General features: G+C 50.9%; 1 protein-coding gene across 9 annotated transcripts in view; it reads right to left on the reverse strand.

Annotated features, from left to right (window-relative positions):
- Positions 1 to 26,938, reverse strand: part of ZMAT4 (zinc finger matrin-type 4) — a 99,688-nt gene that overhangs the window by 52,528 nt on the left and 20,222 nt on the right. For 7 of the 9 annotated variants that reach the window (XR_013942301.1, XR_013942302.1, XM_080568751.1 and 4 more), the window contains one exon: positions 635 to 736. Coding sequence is in view for 6 of the 9 variants with exons in the window: in XM_080568751.1 (XP_080424877.1) it covers positions 635 to 736 (102 nt within the window). In the remaining 3 variants the exon portion in view is untranslated. Of the gene's footprint in view, positions 1 to 634; positions 737 to 16,422; positions 16,675 to 26,938 lie in introns of those variants that run through there. The other 2 variants (XM_080568754.1, XM_080568749.1) reach the window with 2 other exon arrangements.

Here is a 26,938-nt window from a genome sequence, read left to right on the forward strand (position 1 = left end):
CCAGGACTGAGGCGTGGGTGGCAGCGGCTTTCCTTTCTGGAAGGATTTCACAGCAGCATATCCTTCAGGAGTTTCCTCCCTCGTTTAATATGAATTTATTTAATTTTGTTTTGAAGATACGCAGTGCTGTTAATTGCTGTTCTAACATGTCTCTAATGATATATCCTTTCTAATTGTTTATTGCTTGCCTACCTCTTAAGTGCTTGAATACATTCAGAAATACTAATCTATTCTCTGCACAATCAGTGATTCCTATTCAGCCAAGCATAGTGCAGCACATTTAATATAAAAACTTGAGTTTGTTTTGCTGAACTCTTAAGTGATCTCCTTGCTAGCTACATTTATTTGAAAACTATCTTTTATTAGAGGTCAAATTGTAGCCTGGCTGCGGATTTAGGCAGGACAAAAAAATACATGCAGCAGACAACGTTGCAGTAACATCGTTCACAGAATAATGCACCACCAACAAAAGCAGTCTTTTGAATTTTGAGTTTTCAAAGAGGAATTTTAAATGCTCATGTAACTTGCTTACTGGGAATACAGTAGCCAAAGCCACCCTGTAAAACACGTAACTGGAAGAGGCATCGGTGGAGGAGTTACAACCCAACAGACTGATTAACAAAGAGCATCCTACCTCGTAATGGGCCACGCGCTGGGACTCGGATATTAGCTGTGCGCTGCACACTTTGCAGTAACTTTCAGTGAATAATTCCTGGTCAATGTCAGATGATTTCATCTGTTCACAGCAACAAAGAGAAGAGACAACAAACAGATTTAGTTCCAAAACACAGGTAGAACAGGGCAGTTGTATTTGATGTACACCCCTAAGGAGACATGGGCCAAGCAGCTCCTGAGTTGAGGGGTTCTTCTCACAAGACCCACAAGTTCGGAGTCCCCAAGATTTTCACACAGGCAGCCTACACCGAACACACAGTCCTCGCCCTGCCAGCACCGCGACCTGCTCCTTCCAGCACCCTGCACGCCCGCGGGCTCCTGCTTTGAACCGCGTAGGTGCATCAGAGCGGTGCCGTCCTCTGCCCTGTCTGCAAGGTGGTGCAGAAACGGACCGAGGTCAGAAGTGATTAGTTAGCAGTTGTCATCAATGAAACAAGAAGTGCTGCAGTTCCTCAGCCTTTAAAAATAATAAATAAATAAATGCAGATATTACAAACTGGAGGAAGATGTTTTCAAGCTGGAAGGGTGCTCTGCTGCATTTCTCAATTTAGACACTGCTGTATTTCTCAATTTAGACAGAAGGAAATTGCTTAGGTGATTTAGCGGGCTGTGCTGTTCCCAAGCAGCTGTTTAAATATTTGTGCATTCCCCACAATTTCCAGCGAGGACGCTTGCACTTACAAAAAGAGCTCGGTGAGTGATCTGATTCATAGGAATACTCTAGTTCTCTGTTCACACCTACTTCCTCGTCATGCAAGCAATTGCAGGTATCAAACTCTGAACTGATAACCACGGTGCGTATCAGGAAGGTTGAGGCTTATGAAAGACTGAACCGAGGCAAAGCAAAAACCACCAGATGTAGCTTCCCATATAGGATATTTAAAACAAAACAAAAGACAAAAACGGTGCAACTGAAGAGTGAAACAGAGGATAGTGCTTTCTAACTAATGCCAAGATAAAATCTCTATTAATTCACAATCGTAACAAACCCAGGCACAATGAAGACTGATAATTCAGTTTTTATAGTGTTTATTCCGCTGATTGGGAAGAAAAGCATCATGGAAATAATCAGGTTATGATACCTCACCAGCAGAAGAGCCGCAGGGTTCGGGGATGCACCAGAGCTCTGGGGCCGCTGAGTCCCGCCGTGCGGGGTCGGGACGGGGAAAGGAAGCTCCGTGGGCTCGACTGCTGCCAGCCCCGCTGCAGGAGGCTGCACCACGACCCGCACGCACTGCAGTCTCAGGAGCATTAAGGTATGTGTTAGGGGTGTTTTATAAAAACAAGCAGCTGAGCAGACACCAGAGGGTCTCAGCCTGGCTCTCACCCCCAGCCCCGTGAAAAAAGGTTCACTTTGATGTTCGTGATCTACCAGAAAAAAGACACAAACCACAGAGCTCTTCTGCTGGTGTCCTCATGCTCTGATTCTGCAAATCACTTGCTTGTTTTCCCTTGGTCTCTGCCTGGGTTTAATCTTCATTTACTCTGTCTAGAGAACTGCTGTACTGAGAAACTTTCAAAGACACCAAAAGATCCTTTTAGGAGTACAAGAAGTGTTGCAAAATTGCATCAAAGGCAAAATAAAACAACAAAAAAAAACACACTCTAAAATACAACAGATTGACACAAAACAAACCAAAGAATCTCATTAAATCTTAATCCAGCATCCAAGATAAAGGCATGTAATATCATTTTCATCTGCATGCAGTTCACAATGCTCACAGTATAAACTCTTATTGCAAAAATCAGATTAAATCAAAAGCTGCTCAGTATTAGCTTAGCCCTGCACGACCTGATAACACATCCCAGGTCTACACCCAAGCATTCACACAAGCACTCCACTGCCAGCACCCATGTGTACAAATCACCCTTGCAAAGCTAACACAGAAACACAGACAGCCTGAGAACAAGTTTAAACTCAAGTACCAAACAGACTTTGACCTGTCCCAAATAAATATAATAGCAATGCAAAAATCCCCTTCCTTTCTCACTATGCCTCTTAATTGCCTCTCCGCTGCTAGAGAGCTCTCACACAGCTTTGCTGCCCAGAGTGCCTTTCTGAGGACTGACATTAAATTTGGCTGGTGCAAGCTGCTAGCTCTGAATAAAGCTTTTATGTTTGATGGCTGCTAGCTGGATTCTTTGCCTGTTTTTCTTTTTTTTTTCTTTTTTTTTTCTGTACTGTTATATTTTCCCTTCTAGGATAACATGCTATAGCAGGACATCAAAAGGGCATCAAGGTAATATGCAGTGAAGCAGATGGATGAAGACGCACCTCTCCATGCCATGTAAACCAAGGTCCCCCACCCGTTGTGGGGCCCAGGGCCGGTGTTCCCTGGGAGACTGTGTAGAGCCTGCAACAGTGCAAGAGCCAAGAGGGACCTGTCTGCTTCCTACAAAGGGATTCCTACAGAGATGCCATAACCGCAGCAAGGTAACCACAGGTGGCCTGCTGATGGCATCTGTGCATAACTGCAAGGGCTCCCGTCTGCAGCAAAAGGCAGATTCCAGACATGAAGCCTTGGGAAAAAGAAAACAGCTTTGTTGTGTCACTACCTGACCTAAAAACAGTGCTTTCTCAAGCTCGAGAAAAGCTCCTTTCCTTCCCCTCCTCTTGCCTTGTCTCAGATACACTCTGCTTTATTGTTTTGTGGGTCAATGCCAGCAGTGATTTATTAACTTCTTCCACCTGCAAGTGTCATAAAGGGAGCTCATAAGCAATTAATATTTAAGTATTTCTAATCACTTAATTCCACTTTAACTCTTGCTGCCGACAAGTGCCTAACAGTTCCCAGAATTGACTAGTCTGGCTGATCTTCACTACATAACCTGTCAGAAGGCAGAGCGGAAACAAGGCTTTTCTGCACCAGCAACCTCCAGCCCGTCTGGGGCTGCGAAGCACCGCACGCCTCCAAGATGCTTGAGGAGAAGTGCAGACGCTGAGCAAGGAGGGATGTGTTCCCTGCTCGCTCTCAAAGGTTTTTCTTGCTGAGAGCTGAGGAATTAACGTGCGATTCGCACCCCCACCAGCCGGACTCAACAACTCAGCCGAGTGGAAGCACTTGGACTGCACAACCAAGGTCTAAGGATCCAAAACTCTTTGCATCTTCCCCTGGTAGAGACAGGAGCAGTGGTGCCCCCACCACAAACACCGATCGCCTCGCCTCCTCTTCTTGCAGTGGGTTTATGATGATTTATTATTTCTTCTTGCATTGGCACTTGAGTGTTGGAGTCCCTCCTCCCCGCTTCTGATCAGTAACCTCTGCACATGTCAGCTCAGCGCCTCCAGAAGAGGCAAACTGTCATAAGAGACTTCATTTTGAATACCTTGTGCCATATGGTGACGATTCTTCTCAGCAGTTTCAGTGACTATAACAGCTTAATGAAAATCAATTGGATGGGGCGGACTCCAGTTTCTGGCAACAGCTAGAAAGATGCTAACTAAGTTGCACTAAATTTTAGAGGAGAGCAATCCACATATTGACATCAGAGACATACTCAAAGCCGAATTCCTTCCTTAAGGAGGTGTGTTGCACCAGACACAGACATGTGCTGAATGTGTGCCTGTCGCAAAGGAGAATGATGGAAGCGAACCTGCAATAAAAGCTGCTGCAATCCAGACCTAGCTGGGACAGTGAGACCGCTGCCGCCCAGGCCCAGAGAGCCAGCTGGAAGCCGCGAGCTGCGCCCGTCCCTTGCTGCTGTGGCAGCTCTCAGGGCTCGTCCCTTGCAGCACAGGAGCCGAAGCACAATCTGCAGTCACTGCTAGCAAATACTTCCCTCGTGTTTCTGATAAATACTTTTGTGATCTCCTCTCAGGCAATCTTCCCCCAGAAAGCTGCTTCTATTTTTATTATTGCACACCCCCTGTTATCAAATGTTTCACCCCCTTTTTGAGCAATGAGCTCATTAGAGTAGGGAAAAAAAAAGAGCTCTTTTAATAACAGCAATTTCACAAATGGCAGCAAATGTTCCAGATTAACTGGCCCACATTCCAGCTCTTAAACATGAATAAGATGTTTTTTCTGATACCAAGTTTTGCCTTTTATATCCCTTCACAGACTACCCTTGGTAATTTTTACCGTCAATTATTTCCATATTTTGACAACAATAAGCAGAAAAACATGATAAACCCAAAAAGCTGCAGACGACTTCACGTCACTCCAGGGCAGGGAGTTTGAACATGCAGCACCATCCTCAGCCTAACCAGTCTGTTGTCAAAAGCAGACGGCTTGCAGCTTTTCCAAATGCTCTGCCTTCAAGTGCCCGCACCGGCAGCTCCCACGGCAGTTAGAGCAACGGCTCAGAGGGGGACATGTTAAATGGAGACAGCAAATAAAGGAGCTAAATCTGAGATCAGAGCCAAATCCCTGGGTAACTGCTGCCTAAACTTTACAACACACGCCTCAGGTATACATATAGAAGTTACAGGCAAACATCACAGAGGTTGCTCCCTCAGCTGCTGCGACCGCAGACCTGCCAGCCCCATGCACCCTGCCTCTCCTTCGCTGCGACGCGGCCCCGCAGACCTAAGGGTCTGCTTTTGCATCCTCATTTAGCCAGCACATATTAGGGACTTGGGAGCGCGTCAGTCCCACGGGTTTGGTCCACCCGTCGTGTTCAGCACGCAGCGGCGCATTTTGCGCTGCGCCCACTGGTGACGTGGGGCACAACCATCCTGTGCTGGGACGTGAGGGAATGCCTTGTTCTGAGCCTGGCCACCAAGGTGCTGTTTGATCACCTGCTTGGTGTGATGCACAACGAATTTCTGCACAGGCTCATTTTTCATATGTGTAACCAAGGACAAGGAATGCTATATAATAAAGCACTGAATTCAGCAACTTGGTTTCTTGCAGTCAAGAGGGGAAAAAAAAAAAATTATGGTCCTTTATCCAATTTACTCTCAAGGGCTTTAATCACCTTCCCCAGAATTAACAGCTTCCGAAACCTCTGTATTGAAGAACGAGAGAAGTGACAATTGAGCATGTGCATGAATGCCAAATGCAAAGAAGCCAAAAATTAAATGCCCTGATTTTCATGTTATGATTTGTGGCTTTTGCTGCTGTCACTCTCCCATGGATTAACATCTCCTGTAACACTTCCTGTTATCTTCAGTTGTTTAATTTGTCTTAGAGTTAAAAAAAAAAAAGTCTTTGCTAATAATTAATGTGCTTTCAGCAACTGTGTCACTGCACTTACAAGGCATCTGACGAAATGCAAAATACGGCCTTTTGAAGTGCCTTATTTCACAGCACTATCTCCACAATGGATGGTTGAGCCCGTTCCATGAGTTCAGTTCTCCTTAGGCTCTTCTCACCCCAAGACAGGGGTGCTCTGGGCACTGGAGACCACAGCAGCTCCAGCGCGGAGAGCACCGGTGGCCACCGAGGGGGCGGGCAGGGGGAGCAGGCGGCTCGCCGCAGCCTCTGCTACTGTTTTGCCCCAGCAAAGAGCAGCAGGCAGGGTGGGATTCCCCATCCCACTGCCAGCATGGGACCCGCAGCCCACCCTGAGCCTGGGGCAAGATGCTCAATTTCGCAGCCCCAGGCTGAGTGCTGGGGGATCTGCAGCCTCTGCCTGTACGAGCACCTGAACCAGCCTGTGCTGCTCTGCAGCCCCAGCAGAGGTGGGGTGTGGGCACCTGGAAAACCCCACATCCTGGCAGTGACAGCAGCATGTCCCTATCCAACAGCAGCCCAGTATGAGGCACATCCTAGAGGACGTGCACTCCACTTTCAGCTTGCCCTCTTCTCCTGCCAAACCAAAGACGCTCTGAGTCCCTCAAGCTGTGCTGCACATCTGCCCACATCTCTGCCACGCTTCACCTTCCCTGCAGTTCTTCCTCGGCTCGGGGTTCATCCACCATCTCCTTACTCCCCTCCCCTGAAATCCTCTCCAGAGTCAATTTGCTTCACTTCTGCATTCAGCCTTTGATGCATTTTGACACGCTTTATTGGAGCTTTGAAAATCAGAACAAGATTGTGTGTGGCATGAGCTGGGGAGCAGGAGAAATCCTGCACGTGTCTGCTGCATGTGTCAAAACAGAGAGGAAAGGCTGAGGAGAGCGACACGGAGGAGATGGAGTCTCGGTGCAGACAGGAGTCCCAGCCTGAGCACCCCACACACCCAGCTCTGCACGACTTCCCCCAGCACAAGCAGCTCCTTGCTGGGACCCGCCTCGACGCCTGCCAGGACAAAGAAAGGGGCAGCTGAACGACAGCAGCAGCGTCCTCTCGGCAGATGGTGAAGACATCTTTGAAAGGAGCCTGGGAGCTGCCAGGCCGTGCCCTCTGGCCGGGGGAAGCCGCAAGTGGTGGGCGATGCCTTCCAGGCAGAAAAGCAGCAAAGGCAGCGCCCAGCACCTGTGGGAGCGCACAGCAGAGATGCAAGCTCCTGAGCAGCGGTAAAATCCAGCCAGTACCTTTCTGACCTACTGCCTGCCTGAGGTGGGAACAAAGGGTGAGACAAAGAAACTACAGGCACGCAGACTTAGAGAGCAAAGGAAAGACCTGCGCGTGCAGCAGAGAGCAAGCCCTCCGTGCCATGGATTGCCGCAGGGGGTGACGGAGGTAGGATGCTGCCAAGTTTAAAGGGAGCTACACTGCAGTTTTGAGAGCGACACCATCCCTTCCCTACAAATGTGTGTATCCAGTTATACACATGAATTATTTTGATTATTCACGCTACATGGTGTGGCGGGATTTAATTGCAAACGTGCTGACTTGAATAAAAATATATTTAAAAAAGAGATTGATATATTGTGCCTGATTTACTAAAGTTTGTAGGGACAGAACTAAGAGCAATCACATTTTGTGTCTCAGGCCATTCATTCTGTGTCCTGCACACTTCAAGGATGAGGCTTTGGCACTTGCCCCAGAGCCGCCCAGTGGCACAGCTCAGCCCTTGGCAACCCAGAAACGTTCTCAGAAGAAGGGGCTAAAGCAGGCTCTGGCAAGGGCTGCGCTCTGAGGGTGAAGGAGCTGATGCAGCCAGATGGCAAGGGGGAGGACTCGCTTGCACCAGGACGCAGGAAACCAGGCACCTCCTGGACCTGGCACCTCTCCGCAGACACAGATTCCCCTTGAGGAAGCCCTGGCCAAGCCCCACCCTGGGGACGAACCCTGCTCCGACACAGCCTGGCACAAAGCCCTGGCTCCTTTCCCTTCTGCCCCCCTCCGCTGCCACCCAGGGCTGCGTTTCTGGCCGCTCCAAGCAGTGCTACAGGCAGCAGCGCGGTCGCTGCCCTGGCCCCCCAAGGGACCGCAGCCCCTCCGGCATCGCGGGCGTCGCGGGGCCGGCAGCGCGCGGGCGCAGCGAGGCGCCTGGCGGGGTGGCATGCTGCAGAGCCAGGGCTACCATGTGATGCTCGTGGTTGCCATGGAGACGGTGGTTTCTCAGGAAAAGATGCATAAATAGGCTCTGCGCCCCCCCGGAGGGCAGCTGGCGCTGCCAGGCTGCCCAGCGCCAGGGCGCAGGTTTGGGCCGCCCAGCCCCGGGTGTCGCGGCCGTGCCGCAGCGCGGAGCCACGCCGGCAGGAGAAGCCCCCGAGCAGCTCCCATGTGCGGCGTTCTGCGGCGATTGCCATCAGGATGCCACCTTTATTTTTGGATAAGCAGGACCTACTTTTTGCCGTCGCTCCCTAATAATGTACAAAACAGTAGGAAGCGAGTGAAGCTGATTCCCGTGCCTGCAGCTCGTAGCCTCTGGTACTTTGCATAATCAGGGCTTGTCAGTCCCCATCAGCTTCAGCTCAGAAACCCAAGAGGCAAAGCCATGTAAGGTGGCAATGAGCTTAGAAGAATCCTTTGGAGAACAAATCTGTCCATCACCGATGAGGATTATTTTAATACTGGATTCCTTGATAAAAGTCTGCATATGTTGGCCTCGCTGACTAAGCTAAAGCACCTCTTACAGAAAACAGCTTCGGTCTCAACACCACCAACCCCAAATCAGTTTAACGTCACCGCTTGTTTGCCAACAGCACTAAAAGCTCCCTGTCCAGCACAGGTTAACAAAGTTAGCGACAGCAGAAGCAGAGATGCGCCCGGTTCTCCTGGCTGTCGTCCGATGGGTGGGCTGAGCTCCTCTCCCCTCCCTGGGCTGGTTCCCCCACCCGTCCGTGACAGCTGATATTTGCCAGCCAGAGCCGCAGCACCCAGGGACCCCAAGCGGGCCCAGCCTCCTGTGACAGCCCACGTCCGACCACCCGGCGCAGCAAGGGTCAGCAGCTGCCCTTCTGTTTGCACACCCCAGGGTGCATGAGCGCAGCCTCCCGCTGCTCCAGGAACCGACAGCTCTGCGGTGCAACGCCACTCCAGACAGCGTGTGGCTGTCAGTGTATTTTATTGTGCTGGCTGAGGCAGGGCATGGGGACAGGTCAGGCCACTTTTGCGGGCAAGAGGATTTATAAGAGCCCAAGCCTCCCCAAGGCAGCCAAGCAGCGCTGGCTGGAACCCTCCGCTCTCGTAATGACCGATGGACTCCATTCCCTTCAGCTACAGCTCCCTTGCTGTAGCAGAGCTTTTCATAATCAATGAAGTGATTTAGAAACCAGACACCAGGAATGCAAATGCTGTGCATCTCGGTCCCCTAGTTAGCATGAAGCAGCTAAACTTCTGGCCTAAATTAATTGCACTTCCAAATTCCACATCCTCTAAAGGGTATCAGCAGATTTCATTAAACTTCTTCATATTATCATGTAATCTGTCAATTAACTTGGCATGCAACAGCAAACAGCAACGAGCTTTATCTCAAGTAAAACACAAAACATTTACATCCCTCCTACAGCTCTTTCTTTTTCTTTGTCTATCTTTGATTCTTAAAAAATTCTTTTGTTTGCATTTGTGCAGTCTTTTAAGCAGCAGGAACATCTCACATGCTCATCCACAGAGAACAGAAGCAAGCTGGACTTCAGACCTGCCTTGTATTTGGTAGCATTTCAGCAAGCCACTCAGATAATTCATGCTGCATTTTCCCCTCTGGAAGAAAAAAATAATAATAATTAAAAAAAAAAAAAACACCACTATTCTCTCCCTCATCACCAGATGAGCAATGAGAAATGGTTAATCAATGCCCATTGTATTACTCCAGTTCCTCATGTGAAAGGGTCTCCAGAAATGCAAACTATTCTATTTTTGTCAGTGAGAAATTAAACTTCTGTTGCAGAATGACCAGAGTCAGGCAGGCTCCAGGCTGGGCATTGCCTGCTCCATCCAGAAAGGGAGCTGACACTAGGGGTTGGAAGGGTCTCCCTCTCTCTGCACAGTCTGAGGACTCCTGTTACTAAAGGATTTATCAGCCATCCCCTGTGGTACTGAGAAACAACAGAAAGGCATTAAACCAGGTGGATGTGCTTCATAGAACTTCAGTTTTCAAGGTGGGGTTTGTAAGTTATCCTTCAGTCACGGCCTTCAGCCTTCTTCTGTCGCAAAATAAAGTAAGGCTGAAAGGGCTTTTCATATGTTCTGCAAAACCAAAAAATCCATGAGGTTTGGGGGATGGAGGGGTACAACTGCCTTTGTATTACACACACAGGTCCAATACCTCTAAAAAGGTGCAGCCTTCTCCAAAAGAGCAGACTAAAGAGACATTCTGCAGTAAAGACACAAACCAGAAGCTAAGAGGTCAAGACCTGGCAGCAGCAGATTTCTGAGAAACGGGAAAGCATCCACCATGTAACACCAGCTTCCCAAAGCGAAGCCTCATCTGGCACAGTCAGGGCTGCAGAACAAAACACTCCTTAAATCGTGGCTTATTCCTGGGAAGACTCTATGCAGCGGGGTTCAACACGACCTGCATAAACTGCCACGGGTGACATGAAGCAGCCCCGCGACCCCTCAGCAGAGCAGCAACGAAACTCGCTCAGCTTGGGAACCTGAAGGCCTAAAATGCACGTTGGGCTGAAATGGTGGTGAGAGAGCCTGTCAGTTATAAGGAGAAAATAACGGGTAGCAGACCCCCAGACTCTGTGTGGCTCCTGCCCCTACCATGCCCTGTGCACTACAGCCGAGCCTTTAGAAATTGGATGGATTAATTATTCCTACAATTAGAAGTATCGTGAAGCACCTCTGGTGGCAAAAACTAATACTGTGATAAACTTGTGTAACTGCTCAGTATTTTCAACTGAACAGTTGGATCCAGTTATCATCTTGATGCTTTCATCGGTGACATTGTAAGGTGGAAAATACAAAACTGATTAATTAGTTTTCATTTTAAGTCAAGCCGGGCACTGGCTGCCAATGGCACGTGCTGCCACTGAAGCCAAGAGCTCTGCAAAATTCACAGGGGCAGTGAGCATGTATGTGGAAAATGCCAGCACCCCGTGATGTAAAACCAGACCGGGGAACAGATCTGCCATCTCATGAACTGGGTTGCACAATTTTACACCAACATTTTGACATTTTTTGCATGGTCGGAAGGAAAAAATCCACCAACTGCTCTAGTCTTCTGCTGGCTTGCAAAGAGGGCACGAATGCATGCACACACCCGGGCGCAAAGCCGGCGTTTCAAGGCGCAGAGCAATGGGCAGCCCTGTTGTGCTGCACCCACGCCAGCCTGAACGCAGCACACCAGCTCAGAGAGGCCAGGCAAGGTTGTGCCTCTCTTACTAACACTGTCAGCTCATATGTGCTTATTATATTTCAAATAATAGAGGAGCTTGCACAGCATCCTGTACAACAGGGGCTTTAACTGATTAATTTACGGCTTCAAAAGCAGTGGGTGTTCAATTCCATCCCATTCCTAGGGTTTCTGACAAGCTGCTCCGGGTGCTGAAGATCCAGCGTTCAGAGTTTTTCCCATTTTCTTTATGTAATTTTGAAACCAGTGCCTGCTGAATATTAGCAGCTAGCTGCTGTGTGTCGTGTCTGTAGCTGTACCCTTCAAGACAGCTTTAAATACCAATGTCTCACTTTGCCACCGAGTCCACCCACTGTTTTTAAGCGGCTGGATCAAATTTAGGAGCAGTTTCAAGTTCACACTGCAGCTCCCTGTGCCTCCCAGCACTGATATCACTTTTCACGAGCCACACGTGCAGCTCCATCGCACCCAGCGCCCAGGCAGCCAGGGCCCAGGTCAGGGGCGCACCCCAATAGTGCCTACGTGATCTATAAGTAAGTAGATCAAAGGGGGAGGCGAGCGGCACCTCCTGGACCTCAAGTGCAGAAGCTGGTACACTGGAAAGGTTTATTAACACTCTCCTGCCTTAAGGATTTGTTTCACCAATAAACGCATAATGGCAAAAAGCAGGTCCAAGCTTAACCGCATCTTCTACCCCATTTCCCCTTTAACAAGTCAAGATAAACATATTTATGCTTTGGAATTAAAGAGAGTGATACTCTTCTTCCCTACCTCTTTCCAAATCAGGTTCCTGAAGGCCCTGTCTGTAGCTCTCCGCTGGCATTTCCAGGCTCTCCCTCCCTGCACAAGTGGCATGGATCAAAGGAGCCCTTTGAAGTGCTGCTGCCTGCCAGCCCTGCAGGGCGAGCCGGGCTCGGCATTTTGCCTCGCCCTGGAAGGCGGATAACGACCACCAGCAGCGCCGACCTCCTGCCTCCCCTCACCCTGCAAACACCACGGGGGGACAGGGCTGGACCCTGCATCCCTCCCGGTGGGAGTCTCCGCTCTGCCGCGGGGGCCCTCATCGCCTACCACACACCCACCTGCACATCCCTCGTGGGACCTGGCGCCAGCATCCATCATTTTGGTAACCAGACCCAGGCCCTGCATCCATTGCTACACCACGTGGGGATGAACGGGGGACGCGTGGCCCCAGCAGGTCAGACGGATGGCTCACCGGGACGCTGGCTCCCTGGTGAACAACGTGCCCTCGACCCTGTGTGTCAGCAGATCTGCCAAGTCTTTTGAAAATTCCCAGGACTGAACCTTGCACACATGGGCGAAATGCTGCCACGGGGCGAGTGCTGCGCTGCATGCGTGAATTCACCCCACACACAGTCTGACGGCCAGACCAGGCTGAGCGTTGGCATCTCCTGCCAGCACAAAGGCTGTCAAGCATTGCACAACAGGCAAGTTTTAATATTGAGAATATTCATCTCCAGCCATTTCTAGTTAATGGAACAAAACAAACTGTCGAGAAAAATGGGAACATTACAGTAAAAACAACAACAAATTAAACCCTAATGCAATTAGAGAGCAATTAGGGATCTATCCTCTGGGAGCATTTTGGAACTCAGGGTCTTTCTCAAAATCTGATCTCTCTGCAACTTTATTTCTTTCTAATTAATAAAACACGATGCGAATGGCATGGCTCCCCCCCAGCCCCTGCATAATGCCATCTTCCTGCTTGGCAGGAGCAGAAGGTGGTGGCAGGTAGAAGCATTCACACCTCTGAGCTTAGGAGAAATGCAGTTGTCAGCAGAACACAGAGCAAAGGCAATGAGCACAGAAATCACTGCGTGCATCTGTTGCAAGGTGACCAGAAACGCAAAGACCCAAACACTCTCCTGCAAGAGCCAGGCTGAGTAGGCATGAGCAGAGAGCAGAGCATTACTGACCTTTAGAAAATCCATTTTTTTTCCTATGCCCAACTTCTACAAAAGCCACAGCCCAGAATAATATGCATTTAATTCCTCTTGACTTTTTAAACTTACCCACATCTGCCTACAGAAAAGCACCCGCTTATCCAAATTGCTCGAGTATGCTGCAGAAGGAAGCAGGATAGCCTTTGGGCATCGGTGTATGCTGCATCCTGTCCAGGGCACAAGGGGCTTTCAGCAGCCCTCAGGTGCCACATTACCTGAGAACTTAAAAGAACTTAAAAGAAGGGGCAAAGATGCAGCATCCCATTAAGCCAGCATCTCTCCAGTCTCGTGCACAAGCTGCCTGAAGGTCACAGCTGCAAAACCAACACAACAATGCCTAGCGCTGTTAAACCTTCCTTTAGTGGATGCAAATACAGCAAATGTTCGCTATGGAGGAGAAGGTGGCATGGCTTGGGGGAAAACCTTCCCCTTGGTTCCTGAAACTGCCACTATTCCTGGGACAGACTCTTCTGCACTACACGACTTCTGTACCTTTCAGCAAAGGGCGTTTTTCACACATCGTAAGGAATAAGAAAACTTCCATATGTTGCTGTCAGGAAGACGACTGCCTCTGCATCCATCAGAGGATAGTACCTGAGCAGTGGAGGGAGATTGGACCCCTAAAGTTTATTCATTTCTGTACCCAAATCCACCCTGGGAATGTTGGTGGGCAGGTTTTGGCCTAGAAATTGGCCCACTTTTCATCTCTCAAGACAGTTCTGGGTTTCAAGTCCCACCCTTCTCCGCAGGAGCTCAACCCAGATAAAGCACGACACCCAGCCCCGAGGCTACCCGGGTGGCCCCGCACAGCCAGGACAAGCCCCCGGCAGTGCTGGCCTTGCCTGGACACCTCAGGCCCCACAGCAATTCCCCTGCACGGGGAGATGACAAATCCATAACTGGGCTAGCCCGGCCATTCATGCTCCCACGTAAATCTCTGGGCACGGAGAGGGGGCATCACTGGGGACAGGGCTGCACAGCCGCCCAGAGGGCAGCGCTGCCCGCCACGAGCGAGGTGCTAAGACAGCAAGGATCATCCCTGCACCAATCCCGCTGCAAACTGGAAGCAGCAAATAAAACGGATCCTGGGAAATAGCAGTAAAATGCCTCCGCGTACACAGAGGACACCTTTTCAAGAAGGGTTAGTTAGCAACGCCATGAATAGCCAGGGAAACCTGTCGGGCTGTATTTGCTCTGTAGCACACCTGAGGAAGTGGAGACGCAGCGCTCAAACTGTTCTGCACTTTTTGTGATTCCAGCACAGCGAGCAGAGCAGGGCAGCAAAGCACAAGGGAGGGACGTTGGAATTGTGAGGAAAGTTAAAACAAGGCAACACAGACCAAAGTAAAGTGACTTCTGAAACATGCATACCCAGGCTGGCCGGGTACACACAGAAATGCAGGGCTAACCGCTACATAGGGACAAGGATTATTTGGAGTGACTCAGAAGTGACTAAGACTGGTCAGAAAAAATCAGTTGGGATGGGGGGAAATCAAGCCAGGTTTTAGAATACAGTCCCACCCAGGGACGTGATGGGAAGGCAGCATCCTCCCCAGGGATGCAGAAGGCACCAGAGCAGGTGCAGGGTCACTGGGATTAGGAGGTTTCTGATTGACAGGTCTACTCTCCTGGGGGAGAAAAAAAAAAAAAAAAGTGTCCTGCCCTCACTGTTTCTGACAAAATGGGGAGGGAAGACCCTTTTGGTTTTTTACCCTAAAAAGCTCCTGCTCTGCCCCTTCCTACAGTAGATGAGTCACTGTCTAGCAACCTTTATCAAAATATCTCTTACAAAATTGTTTATATCGAGTCACTGCCACTCCCACCCCACAGCACAGTACCAGGGAAGCCGCAGGAGACCCCTATCACCATCCCTTTCCCGTGCAATGATGAGAGGCTGAAGCGGGTCCCCCTTTGTCCAGCATCCCCCGCCACCCCACTCCAGCTCCGCAGTGCCCCATGGCTCCCCTGTGTTCCCCTCTCGCATTTCAGGGACGATTGTTTGTGTTTTGCAGATGGATAGCACGTGCTCATACGAGAGCCAACAGCACAACCTCATGCAGAAAATGCAAACTGGTGATTTTTTACTGTCTACTCAAGGCTTCGCAAACCTTGTTCTGCGCCCAATGACGCACACTAAGGTCACTCCAGCACCAGAGGAGGGCAAAAGGAGCGTGTGGCTACCTGAAGGGCAGCGATTGGGCACGTTCCCATCAGGAGCTGACAGGCACTGCTCAGGTCGGGTATTACTAGTCAATGGATAGGGATCACCAGCAATTCAGACGTCTCAGGAGTCATTACAAAAGATCTTTCAGGCAGCCCCAAAGAGCAGGCACCTGGCTCATGCTGCATGAGGGACGGCCGGAGCTCGGGCTCTCGGACCTATGGACAACCCTGGTGCAACACGTGCGGTCAGCCAGCCCCAGGGGATGCAGACCGAGCCCCTTCTCCACCAGCAGCCACCAGCACAAGTTTGCAGCTGCTTTCCCTGCGGGCTGCTGCAACGAGCCTGTTCGGGGCTGCCCCAGGGTCAGCAGCCCCAGCCCCAAGCTACCTTCCTGGAAACCCACTTTTGCTCTCTAAGTGGGGCTGGCTTGGGAAGTTCTCCAAACTTCACAAGCAGCAGAGAGAATAAGCTGTTTTCCTGCATCTGCAGATATTCACACTTTCATCTGCAGCCCGAGGAGCTTGCTTTCCCCAGCAGGGCTGTGGGAAATGCTGCACAAAGACCATTCAGTAAAAGCACCCCGAGTTCCCGCTGACCACCCAGCATGGGAGCTGCCTCGCTGGGGAAGCCCTCGCCAAGGGCCCCACTCGGCTTTGGCCACCTGCTAACAGGTGGATGCCGCGTTCACTAAAACCACCACCAGGAAAGCATCCTGACACCCGGCAGGCATCTGAATCACGAGTACGCCGTGTGCCAGCTACCTCTGACCTCCCACCGCGGCACGAGGGCAGCGCAGCCGGCGTCAGGCTGGACCCTGAGCACAGGCTCTGCTGTGACAGCGGCGCCTGCAGCACCGAAACCGCCCCAGCCGCCTCCTGCACCTGGCACCTCATCCCGGCAGCGCAGCGCATCACCTCCCACTGCTCTCCCACAAGCACCGTTATCACACAGCTCTGATTTCCCAATAAACTTTCCTCCAACTCTAATCAACACAGATTCGAGCAACAAGCAGCACACAAGCCGGGAGGGAGGGGGCAGTACCTTCACGTTGCTGGTGGGGCTGGCGCACAGAGGATATCGCAGCTGCTCCGGCGATGCTGCCGGGGAAGGAGCACACTGGAGTTGCAATTACAGCTCTCCTCTCCCCGCGACCAGATCTCTCAGCCGTCCAGACCAACTGTGCTGGAAAGGCACTCAGCGATCATCTGCTGGAGCTCCAGCTCCACCCCTAGCAGCAGCGATTGGCTCTGTGGTGCTCTGCAAGGCTGCACTGGCCTCAGCAGCCTCCCTCCGGATCCAGCTCCTACTACCATCAGGAGCTTCCCCAGAACCAATTTCCACGGCCCAAGGCAGGCCCCGGTCTTGGGGCAGGCTTGGCAGGTCAGGGAGAGGCAGAGCTGCCCAACTTCACGTGGTACAGCCTAAATCAAAGCACCTGGGAGGGATTTTCCTTACTATGAGAATATAAGGATGTGCAAGTCTGATTTGCAGGGCAGAGGCTGTGAAGGATATCGCAGGCTCCAGGGGAAACATTTAATTCCAGATTCACGCTTTTGCAGATTACGCACTTATCTTAGTACCCTGGGTTTATGCAGCAAACACACCTCGCACCACAGGCTCCTGCCATGCATAGCACTGGGGCACCACAGGAGGCAAGCCCTGCACACAGAGATGAAGGGCAGGAGCAGCTTTCTCCAAGCAGTAACTGGAGGTGAGCAGTTAACAAGGGGAATGGCCTGGGTTCACCTCCAGCCCAGGGATTCCCTTGGCCAGGATGGATAGGATGCAGAAGCCATGGAAGGCCAGGGGCAGAGGAAGGCAAGGCAACAAAGAGGGGAAGGAGAAACCAAGGGGTTGCAGAGCCCTGCAAACCATCTGCAATGAGGAGACCATGCCTAATGCAGCACCATGCACACAAGCCCACAAGCCCAGGGGTCTGTAATGCACAGCCAGGCTTAAACAAAACAGGTCTCCCTCTGAAACCAAGTAATTTAAAAAGGAGAGTGGACTTTCATTCTTTTGTGAACAACATCCCCCAGGCAAAGGCACTTCACAGTTCAGGCTGAAACACCCGGACACCAAGGTGTACACGTGCACAACCCACACATCTTCCTTCTGCCAACGCGAAACCTCAGAGGTGACATTGTCTCACCTCCCTCCTTTCTGCTCCTAAGGAGAAAGGATGCTGAGGACTGGCTGGGTACCACGGAGGGTTTCTGCTCCCACCTGGCTGACTTGGCAGGCACCTCACTTGCCAGCACATGAGCTTCTCCAGCTGAAGCAGCTGCAGCATTGCCAAGGAGCCGACCCCACACGCTGCAGAGAGCCTGTGTGATGGGACCCGGGGACAGTGCCCCAGCCCACAGAGGTGCCTCACGCGTGACCAGCAGCTTTGGCATCTCTGAATGCTCACGGTCCCTCCCCACAGCTTTGCCCGTCTGAGACCAGAGACTGTTTGTCTTGCACAAGATTTGGGAGAGGATCAGAAAGCTAAGGGTAGTCCTCGAACTGCTGTTTATCCCTCTGCCTTCTCAGCAGCTCATAAATATTCTCTTTGATGCCTGATAATTCCTTTTGTATTTCACAGGCCAATTAATTTGGAGACTTAGAAAATACACTTTAAAAATATCAGAAATCTCTTGCTATTTTGATTCGTATTTAAAATCAGAACTCCTCAAATACACAACAACGTTACAGTGACACTCAGAGCACTGTGACGGCTCATTTCTGCATGAAATACCTGAGACGTTGAAAACATTTTTTGCCAGCTCATCGAGACAGAAAAACTCACTAAGGTGGGACAGAGACATGCTACCCCGTTTGGTTTTAGAGGATGTATGTGGTGAAGTAGTGGTACGAGTTCATTCCTCAGCACCGTACAAGACTGCTACATCATGACAAACCCAAACGTTGGCGTCACCAATGCAGATGTTGCCCTCCCACATCCCCCTCCGCAGCACTTGCCACCACAGGGCAGAAAAGTGCCCACGTTTTTTTGTCCACCTCTTTCCACTGCAGTCCAATTTCTCTTTGAGTTAACCCCCAACTAGCATCCCACCTGTTACTCCGTAAGAAGGGCACCCGGGTGTGACAAGGAGGAAAGCAGCAACAGAAATAAGATCTGAAGAACAGAATTTTTATGGAGTGACGGAAGAAAGATGGAGAGCTCTGAAAGCCCCATAATTAATGGGGTTTGCTCAGGTGGCGAGCTGAATCACCCCGATCTGATGGCATTGTTGCTCATGTCAGGGCAATTCCTTAGCACTTGCAAAGCAGGAAGCGAGGACGTGATGGAGCACAGAGGTTCTGCTCCCAGTCTTGGCAGGTGATATTTACAGCCCATGACGCACATGCAGACAACCAGGAGAAAGGCAGCTAACATGGCTCTGCTCTGCTCTGCCTGCCCTGTTCCGACGTGCTGAGCCCCTCAAAGGCCTGTGCTGCTCGAGGCAGCAGAGGGCCTGGAGGAACTGCGGCACATCCCTTTGTCCTGCATGCTGACACAGGCTTCTTTATGCCTCTACTTCCAAAGCCAGGTAAAAATGAGCGTGCTTTGTTCCCTTTGTGAACATTTGGCTAATCAAAGAGATTACAGACCTCCGCCATTCCGCACGACAGAGCTCTGCTGTCTAGCACCTTTGCCAGAGCCGGATAAAAATGCTGTATCTTAAGGAATATTTCTTGCCAGAAAGCATATATTGCATACAGAAGAGAGCAACTGCCAGGTCTGAGCGGTACATGGGGCATGAGCATGCCCAGGCTCCTGCAGCGAAGCTGTGACGATGGAGCTGTAAGGACGGAGCCAGGCTCTTCTCAGTCACATCCAGCGACAGGACAAGGGGCGATGGGCGCAAGCTGGAACACAGGAGGTTCCGCTTAAATGTGAGAAGAAACTTTTTCACAGTGAGGGTGACAGAGCACTGGTACAGGCTGCCCGGGGGGGTTGTGGAGTCTCCTTCTCTGGAGACCTTCAAAACCCACCTGGACATGTTCCTGCATGAAAGGATCTGGGTGTTCCTGCTCCAGCAGGAGGATTGGACTGGATGGTCTTTCAAGGTCCCTTCCAATCCCTAACACCCTGTGGAACTGATGGTCTCAGTAGGGTGGTGCCTTTAAGAAGCAAGTTGATTTAGTTTGATTTGTTTCTATTAACCACACTTTTTAGAAGGTCTCAGGGATTTTGCTCGTGCAAAGTAGCTGAGCCACACTGCTGCACTTTTGCTACCGGGTGTCTGGAACGCTCACCTAGGTGGTAAAATGCTCTTTAAATCACCCAAAGGACCTCACCAGCACTTTTTCTATTTCCAGCTTAATCTGCCTGGCAGTAGTTTTACAAACTGTTCAAGCTGTGATGCCTCATGATCCTGCTTGGCTTTTTAGCTGCAAACGCTCCTTAACAGTTAGGGGTTTAAGCCATGCATCTAAGCCTCCAAAACTGACACAAACTCCTCAGAGCTGCCACCTGGAGCCTCAGATACTTCAGTGCTAAGAAGGGCAGATCAGACAATATTTGCAATGATACACCTGCGCCTGCCATCCAGGGAAGAGATATTTCTTAAATCTCCTCTTTTTTTTTTTTTTTTTTTTTAAGGATTACTTAATTCCCGTGAGCACCACATGCTCTCTTTTAACGGCAGCATCAGCACAAGAAATTTTAGAAATAACTTACAAATTAATAACTCTTCTGAAATTGTTCAAGATGCACCCTCCCAACACCTGGCACATTCCCTCATCTAGCAAGGAGCACTAACAGCCTTTCTTCGGTTTTGCTTGTGGCTCCCGGACTCGGGAAGCAGCCAGCGAGGCTGCCCGCTTCGCGGCCTCCAGAAAGGGGCACGAGGCTGCTGCTGGAAGAAGCCAGGCACCAGCATCCTGCAGCAGCCCCCGAGGCACTGCGATGCATTGCTGTACTGAAAAACGTGTGCCGCTGGGGAAACAGTGAGCCAGCCCAGAGGGAGCAAAGCAGAAACCACAGCACAGGACCAGGGGTAAGAACCCTTAAATAAACCACGGCTCCTGCACTGCGTGGGGCCGTTCCCTCCCCTGGGGCTGCAGCGTCCCAAAAGCTCTCCCAGAGCCTGGCAGCGTCCCCGTGGCACTGGCTGAGCGCAGCGCAGGGGTGGTGCGCTTCAAGGCTCCCCATGCAGAAACGCTTCCCAGCAAAATTCCTCTTGCAGAAAATAATGGCAAGTCTGAGTAATGTTTTACTGCCCTCCTTTCCGCCAGGCAAAAAGGCATAGCTCCCCACAGCTCTCCCTGATAGACTTGGACAGCCCTGGCTTTGTCTGAAGTGCAGCACTGGAAAATTCAGCCTCTGCTCCGTCCCAGCACCCTGCCAGGGCTTCGGAATGTGTTTACTGGCCCTGAACTGGGCTGCTAATTATGGAACAACCTGAAATGCATCAAAATATGCAGCAGTAAAGCAGCAGCTGTGATTGATTAGCAGGAGTGAAGCTGAAGGGTTTGATCATTCTCAAAATCTCCTTAACATCTCATTCTCCAAGGAGGGAGAGGCAACTGCAGCCACAGAACAAAGCAGAGCTCAGGTCAGGGCCTCTTCCCGCCCGGATGGGCTCTGAGCAGGCCGCGCTCTCTCCTGCAGTGCCTGCAGGAAAAAGGAGACCAGGACGGATGAGCGAGCTCCCCAGGCTGCCTGCCGGGGAAGGAGGTGGTTGCACTGACTTCCCGAGACGCACATGTGCCCCGGCACTGCCGCGCGGGCAGACCGCTTGCCAGCATGCACGGCCTGAACCCGACCTCTTGCCAGCAGCTCTCGTTCACGCACGGACGAGGGGCTGCCAGAGCGTGGCTGACCCACAAGCCCAGCGCCACCAGGCTCAGGGCGCTCAGCACCGCCGCGAGCACATTTTGGGTACCCAACACCCCCTGCTCTTGGTGCCACTGCCAGACTTGTGACCTGGCAAAAAATAGAAACCAGATTTTTCCTAAAGAATCCCCGGGTCTGACTGTCTGCTACTGATGGACTGCCTTGCTGTGGCATCCAGCTCCCGAGGCGCTACATAGCTCAGTGAATAATTATAAAAATCTCCAGAAATAAACAAGATTTTTGTCACAGTTGTAAGCACTGTCCCACGTTGCTTTCCGCCCGGGAGAGCAAACCATTGCTTTGCTTCTCCTTTGTGCTAAGGCCACACGTGAGCTTGGTGGTGAGTGAGGAAGCGGGACCCATGGCACAGTGTGGCCAGAGAACAAACAAGAACCAGGCCCCGCGGGGCTGCCGATTGCCCCCAGAGCACATGCTCAGCTCTCCCCTCTTTCCCCAAGGGAGGAAAGATGGAAGCCAGCTCTCTTCAAAGCCATTTTGTTAATTAGCAGTCGCTGCACAGGTCAAGGGGCATGACAAAGGCACTGGATGGAAGGGAAATAGTCAAAGTAAAATTAATACCCGACTTTTTCCAGAAGGCCCAGCCTGGCCCAGCTCATGTGTGCATTCACAGCTCAATGCCTACACAGCAGAGCATGTCAAAGGACACTGAAATCTGCCCAAGCACATCACAACCAGGGCTGGTAAGGTGGAGGTCACCTTGTCAGACAGAGGGGGAATTGCTGGAAGTAGCTGTACTTTGCACTTTAAAAAATTGACTTCCTCTCTCATTCCAGTAAAACAATTGACATGTGGCAAATGCTCTGCTGTCCCTAGGACAGTTCCAGGCTTTCCCCTGGAACACCACTAATCAGACATCAGTCTGCGGACTCAGAGCGAATTCTGGAGACAGGAGAGATGCTGCTCTACTGTGCAATGCAGCAACATCTGCTGCTCCTCTCGGCGCTCGCTGTTTCCCTTCCCTCCTGTGGGCTGTGCTGTGCTATCTGTGTTCCATTTTCTGAGCTAGAAGGCATGGGGGAAAAGGAGAAGGAGAAAGGAAACTGTAGGCAAAGACACGGTCACCTGAGCACTGCTTATTAGGCATCCTTGCAGCAGACTCTGCCTGAACTGGGAACTCATCTGCAATGAGACAGGACACGACAACACTGCCCACAACCCCTGTTCTCGGTTTGCCACCGATGCCAGGGGCTGTGGGCAGGTGAGAGCTGCAGCATTCACCGGAGCAGCCTCTGTCACTGCCGCCACTCCTCTCCTACATCCAGTTCCCACTCCTGGTCAGAGCAGAGATCACACACCCATGCAGAGCACAAAGCAGCGCTGCTCATGGAGTACCGCTTGGGGCCAGATCCTGCAGCCCCAGCCCCGGCATGGAGCAGGGGCCAGCAACCTCCTGGCAGCCTCACCGTCCCCACTGCTGCGAGACAGCAGTGATGCAAATTCTCTTCTGAGGCACGAAGCCCTTCAGGCTTCTCCTTCCCTGACATTCAGCAGGGAAACTAGAACAGGCAGCAGCAAGGCCTTTTGCAAAACAAAGTTTGGTAAACACGTTTAAAGTACTACATGCTTCTTCACTGAGGTTTGTGGGCCCTTCTGCCAGCTCATGCTATTTGAAACAACCTGAACTAGCAGCTGACCCTGGCTCCATCCCACAGTTAAACATGCCTGCGGGATGTCCCTAGATAGATTACTTTGATTTTGTTAGCTCATCCTCAACCACCGTCTTTAATCCAGGGGGATAACAAAAGGCTGAACTGCAGCCGCCTTCCAGGAGCCCAGACTCTGGCAGAGCATCTTGAGCTCTGTGCGTAAGAATTGCAGCACCCAGGGAGTTTAAACAAAGAGCCCCAGGCAGTCCCAGCCTGAAACACTGGGAACAATGCCATTCCGCACAGACAGGAGAAGATATTTGGAAATGCAATTTCCGAGGTCACCTTTTATCATCCAGGCAAACCAGATGTGAGATGCAAAGCATGAGCACTGCTTCTGCGAGCCAAAGCCAGCACTGGTGACCTCCAGCAGTCACGAGGCAGTGACCACCCCCTTTCCAACAGGTCCTTGCCCACTGCTTCTGGCACCCCCAGTGCTGGGTCCGAGCTGTGGCAGGGTGACCCTGCTGCCCCAAAGCCTCTGCGAGGGATTTGGATCCTCTCTGAGCACAGGCAGCCTTGGTCCACTAATCTCACCGGCAAAAATAATTTTACGCTTTCTTGTGAGAAATCCTCACAGCAAAGCCCAGAAGATGCAGCGAGCCCAGACAGAAACATATTTCCCCTGTGGTTTCCCCAGTGCCTGACTGCCAGCACACAGACATGCAATTTGTGCCTCACTGGGCAAAACCCACTGAAGTGTTTAAGCTGACAACAGGAGCATCTCTCCGAACACTGCCACCTCAGCTGACCCCAGCACGACAGCGCAGGCTCCCCACGTGCCTTGCCAACACCCACTCTTGCAGCTGCCTGCAACTCTCAGCTTTGCAGCCAATTTTACCTCTACGTGAGCTCTGTAGCTCCTCACGCACTGCGTACCACCCAGTAGTCCTTTGCTGCACCCTCTTTTTGCTGCGTCAGAAAGTTTGGAGCTTTCCCACCCCTTTTACAAGGGTAGCACAAAATCTGCCGTTGTGCTGGGAGCCACTGGGTAGGCAGCCAAGGGCTGGCCCAGCATGGGCAGGCAGGACCGGGACCCCAAAGCTAGGATGGCAGCACCACATGGGATGTCCAAAGTGACTCACTGCAGCAAGGACGGAGAGCGACACCATGGTCACTGCAGATGGTCTGCACCTCTCTGCATATGGCTGGAATGGGAATTGCCCTCCCAGAAACAAATTCTTTCCTCTGATTTGTGTACTGCTGTACGTATGGCACCAGGAGTCATTTCCATACCCACCCTTGCCCAGTATTGTAGGGTACTGTTTGTCTGCCTTGCTATAAATAGTTTCTAACACTACTGAGCAAGGACTAATGACTTTTCTAATTATACCACCATCAGTTGGTGACAGGGGAATGACAGCGTGCAGATCTCTGAGCCCACTCACCCTCCGCACGGCTGGATTGCTATGTGCACTATGTACCTGTACATCACCTCACAGTTTCAAGGAATATCAAGGCACAAGTGCAGCAAGACAAAAGAGGTATGTCTTAGTATTGAACAAGACGTCTGGGATCCACATCTACCCCAAGTTTGCTAAAAGGAATCCTAACTGTTTTGAGAGGCGTCTCAGAGCTGCACTTGCACATAAACAGTGTCTGTGATTCTTTCCATCTCACACTGATCCTCCTGAGTATTCTGGAGACCTGTTTCATATCAGCTTCCCAATTAACCCTCAATTCTAAATTGGCTCTCCTTGTTTACTAGGCAACTGCTTGCTTTGACCTCCTGGAAAGGAGCATTTTCCACAAGCCTGCTCTACCCAGCCTGCAGCAAGGCTGATCCCTGCACTGTTACACAGCTGCTCACATTTCACCAGCTTGTTGCAGTCCTTGCGGACGTGAGCTGGAAACAATTTGTCCTTTGTCCAAACTCGCCTTTTCCACAGCTTGCTCTTAGTGCACGGAAGAATTCACGTAGCAGGGCTCTTGCTCTGAAAACTACCAGTAGGAGGAAAGTACATCTTGCAACACTTGATGGTAGTATCTCTCCATATTCCGAATTTTAAGTTTTCCTATTTATGACAGCACGAATAAGATGCAGTTTCAGATGGGGGCATAGTATTTTGTTGCCAAAATAACTCAATTTTCTGAATGATTGATGGCAAAGGCAAAAAATGTTTTCTCCTGAGAACACGGCAGGTGTGTAATTTGCCTGGGAAACTTACTGGAAAACTTCACAACAAAGGAGCACTTCAATGGCTTGCAGCAGTGCAAGTTTCAATTCTGAGGTCACACCAACGTGACAGGGAGAGACAAGCCAGGCTTCCTTGTGCTGCCTGAAATTTCCTATCTGTTGTTCTAGCACTGAGATCAGCAAAATCTGCTGGGTTTCTGAAATAGTATCTCGGGCAAAAACCTCGGTCTGCCTATTGCATTTCTTCGCAAGAGCTATCAGAAGGAAAGGGATCAGGCAAGTTATTTTGTCCAGTCATTTGGAAACAATACAAGGCAATCTTTGCAGCAGAGATTCTGCTCTTCGTCAGGTTTAATTTAAGGTCTCACAGGTGATAACAATTCTATCAGTTCCCCTAGGCAGTGCCTTGTGTCATGCAGTTAGGGCTACAAGAACCGTTGCAGGTCTGGGTCGTGGCACAGGGGTGTGATCCGCGGGCCCACGTGCTGGGCTCCCGCACGGCGTCCCCAGCCAGCACCCACCAGTTAATGCTGACGTTGCAATGCGGGGACAGCGGGGGCGCCCAGGGCTGCCCACCCACAGCCTCGCAGCACCGGCCTCGTGGCACCTCCCTGGGGAGGCTGCAAAGCTCGGCCAAGTGCCCCGTCACCGCATCCACATGGCAGATCCTGCTGCCGGCACCTCGCTAAGCTCCTGCTGCCCCACCGCCCCTCTGGGAGCACCCAGAAACCACTGCCACTATTTTTAGAGGGCTAAATACGTCTAGGGAAAAATATTTCAGTGGTACATGATTGCCTCTCAGATGCACCGGCCAACACTCAACAAAGAGCCGCGGCGTCAGTCCGGCGCTGTAAAAATGAAATACCAACTGATGAACTACACCTCCCCTCACCCCCCCTGCCCATGGTGAATGAACACCAGAAAACAACTAACCTTCCATTTGGTTGCCAAGGTTTCTCATTTTTATGTATAAGTATGTATATTTATAGTGCCCCTTGCTATCAAAAATGAGCAAAGGGAACAGCAGATAAGACAGCCCGGCAGAATTGTTTCTCAAACAGAATGTTTTTCAGTTTTCCATGAGGCGTCAGCAGCTCTTTAAAGTCTTTTTATTACATTCTGCATTAGATGCAAAATCATATTTCAAAGACACTTTAACTTTGAAAAACAAAATGCAGATTCTGTACTGTGCCACCTGCAAACAGCAGAGGCATGACCCACATTAGAAAGAAACTTCTAACAGAGGGAGGGTGCTTTGGAGATGAGACCGGTCCATTTAAAACACTTTAAAAATAAAAGGTCACAGGGAAATTGCTGCCTTCCTAATTATAGCATTCACTCTAGTGCTACACTGCCACAACTCAGGTTCCTAATTTAAATTATCATTAAGCCTTGCTGCAGGCTCCATAACTTAATGAATTTTGGTATGATAGCCTGTTCCCTACAAAGGAGATTAAGAGCACATTCATATCAGAGACAGAGTGAGGAAAAAACAACACATGGAGCTAAATAAGGATCAAAATCACAACACGTCTCAGGGGCTGCCCTCCCTTTTTCGCAGGGTCTTAGCTTGATGCACTATGCCCACACAGCAAGCATTTTTTTATTGTCTGCATGCGTGGCTGCCCTGAGGGATGCCAGAGGGGCACGGATACCTGGGAACGTTGCCCAAGCTGCACGTCCAGCTTCGTGCTAACAGAGGGCCTGATTCTGCCCAGCACTGGAGAGGTGCTGGAGACCACTCCAAGGAGCCCGGCCAGCAAGGCAGCGTGGTGGCCTTGAGCACAAACTATTTGTCCCTACGTCCCAGGGTGAAGGCAAGAGCCTTTGCAGGAGCTGGGCGCTGGACTCGCACGCTGCAGTTGAGCTCCTGCAGGGATTTCTCAGCGCACACCTGCGGGACCACTGCCCGCAGCCCATCCCCGG

The sequence above is a fragment of the Anser brachyrhynchus genome, assembly GCF_964034855.1.
Source record: "Anser brachyrhynchus genome assembly, chromosome: 26".
Taxonomy (NCBI): Eukaryota; Metazoa; Chordata; class Aves; order Anseriformes; family Anatidae; genus Anser; species Anser brachyrhynchus.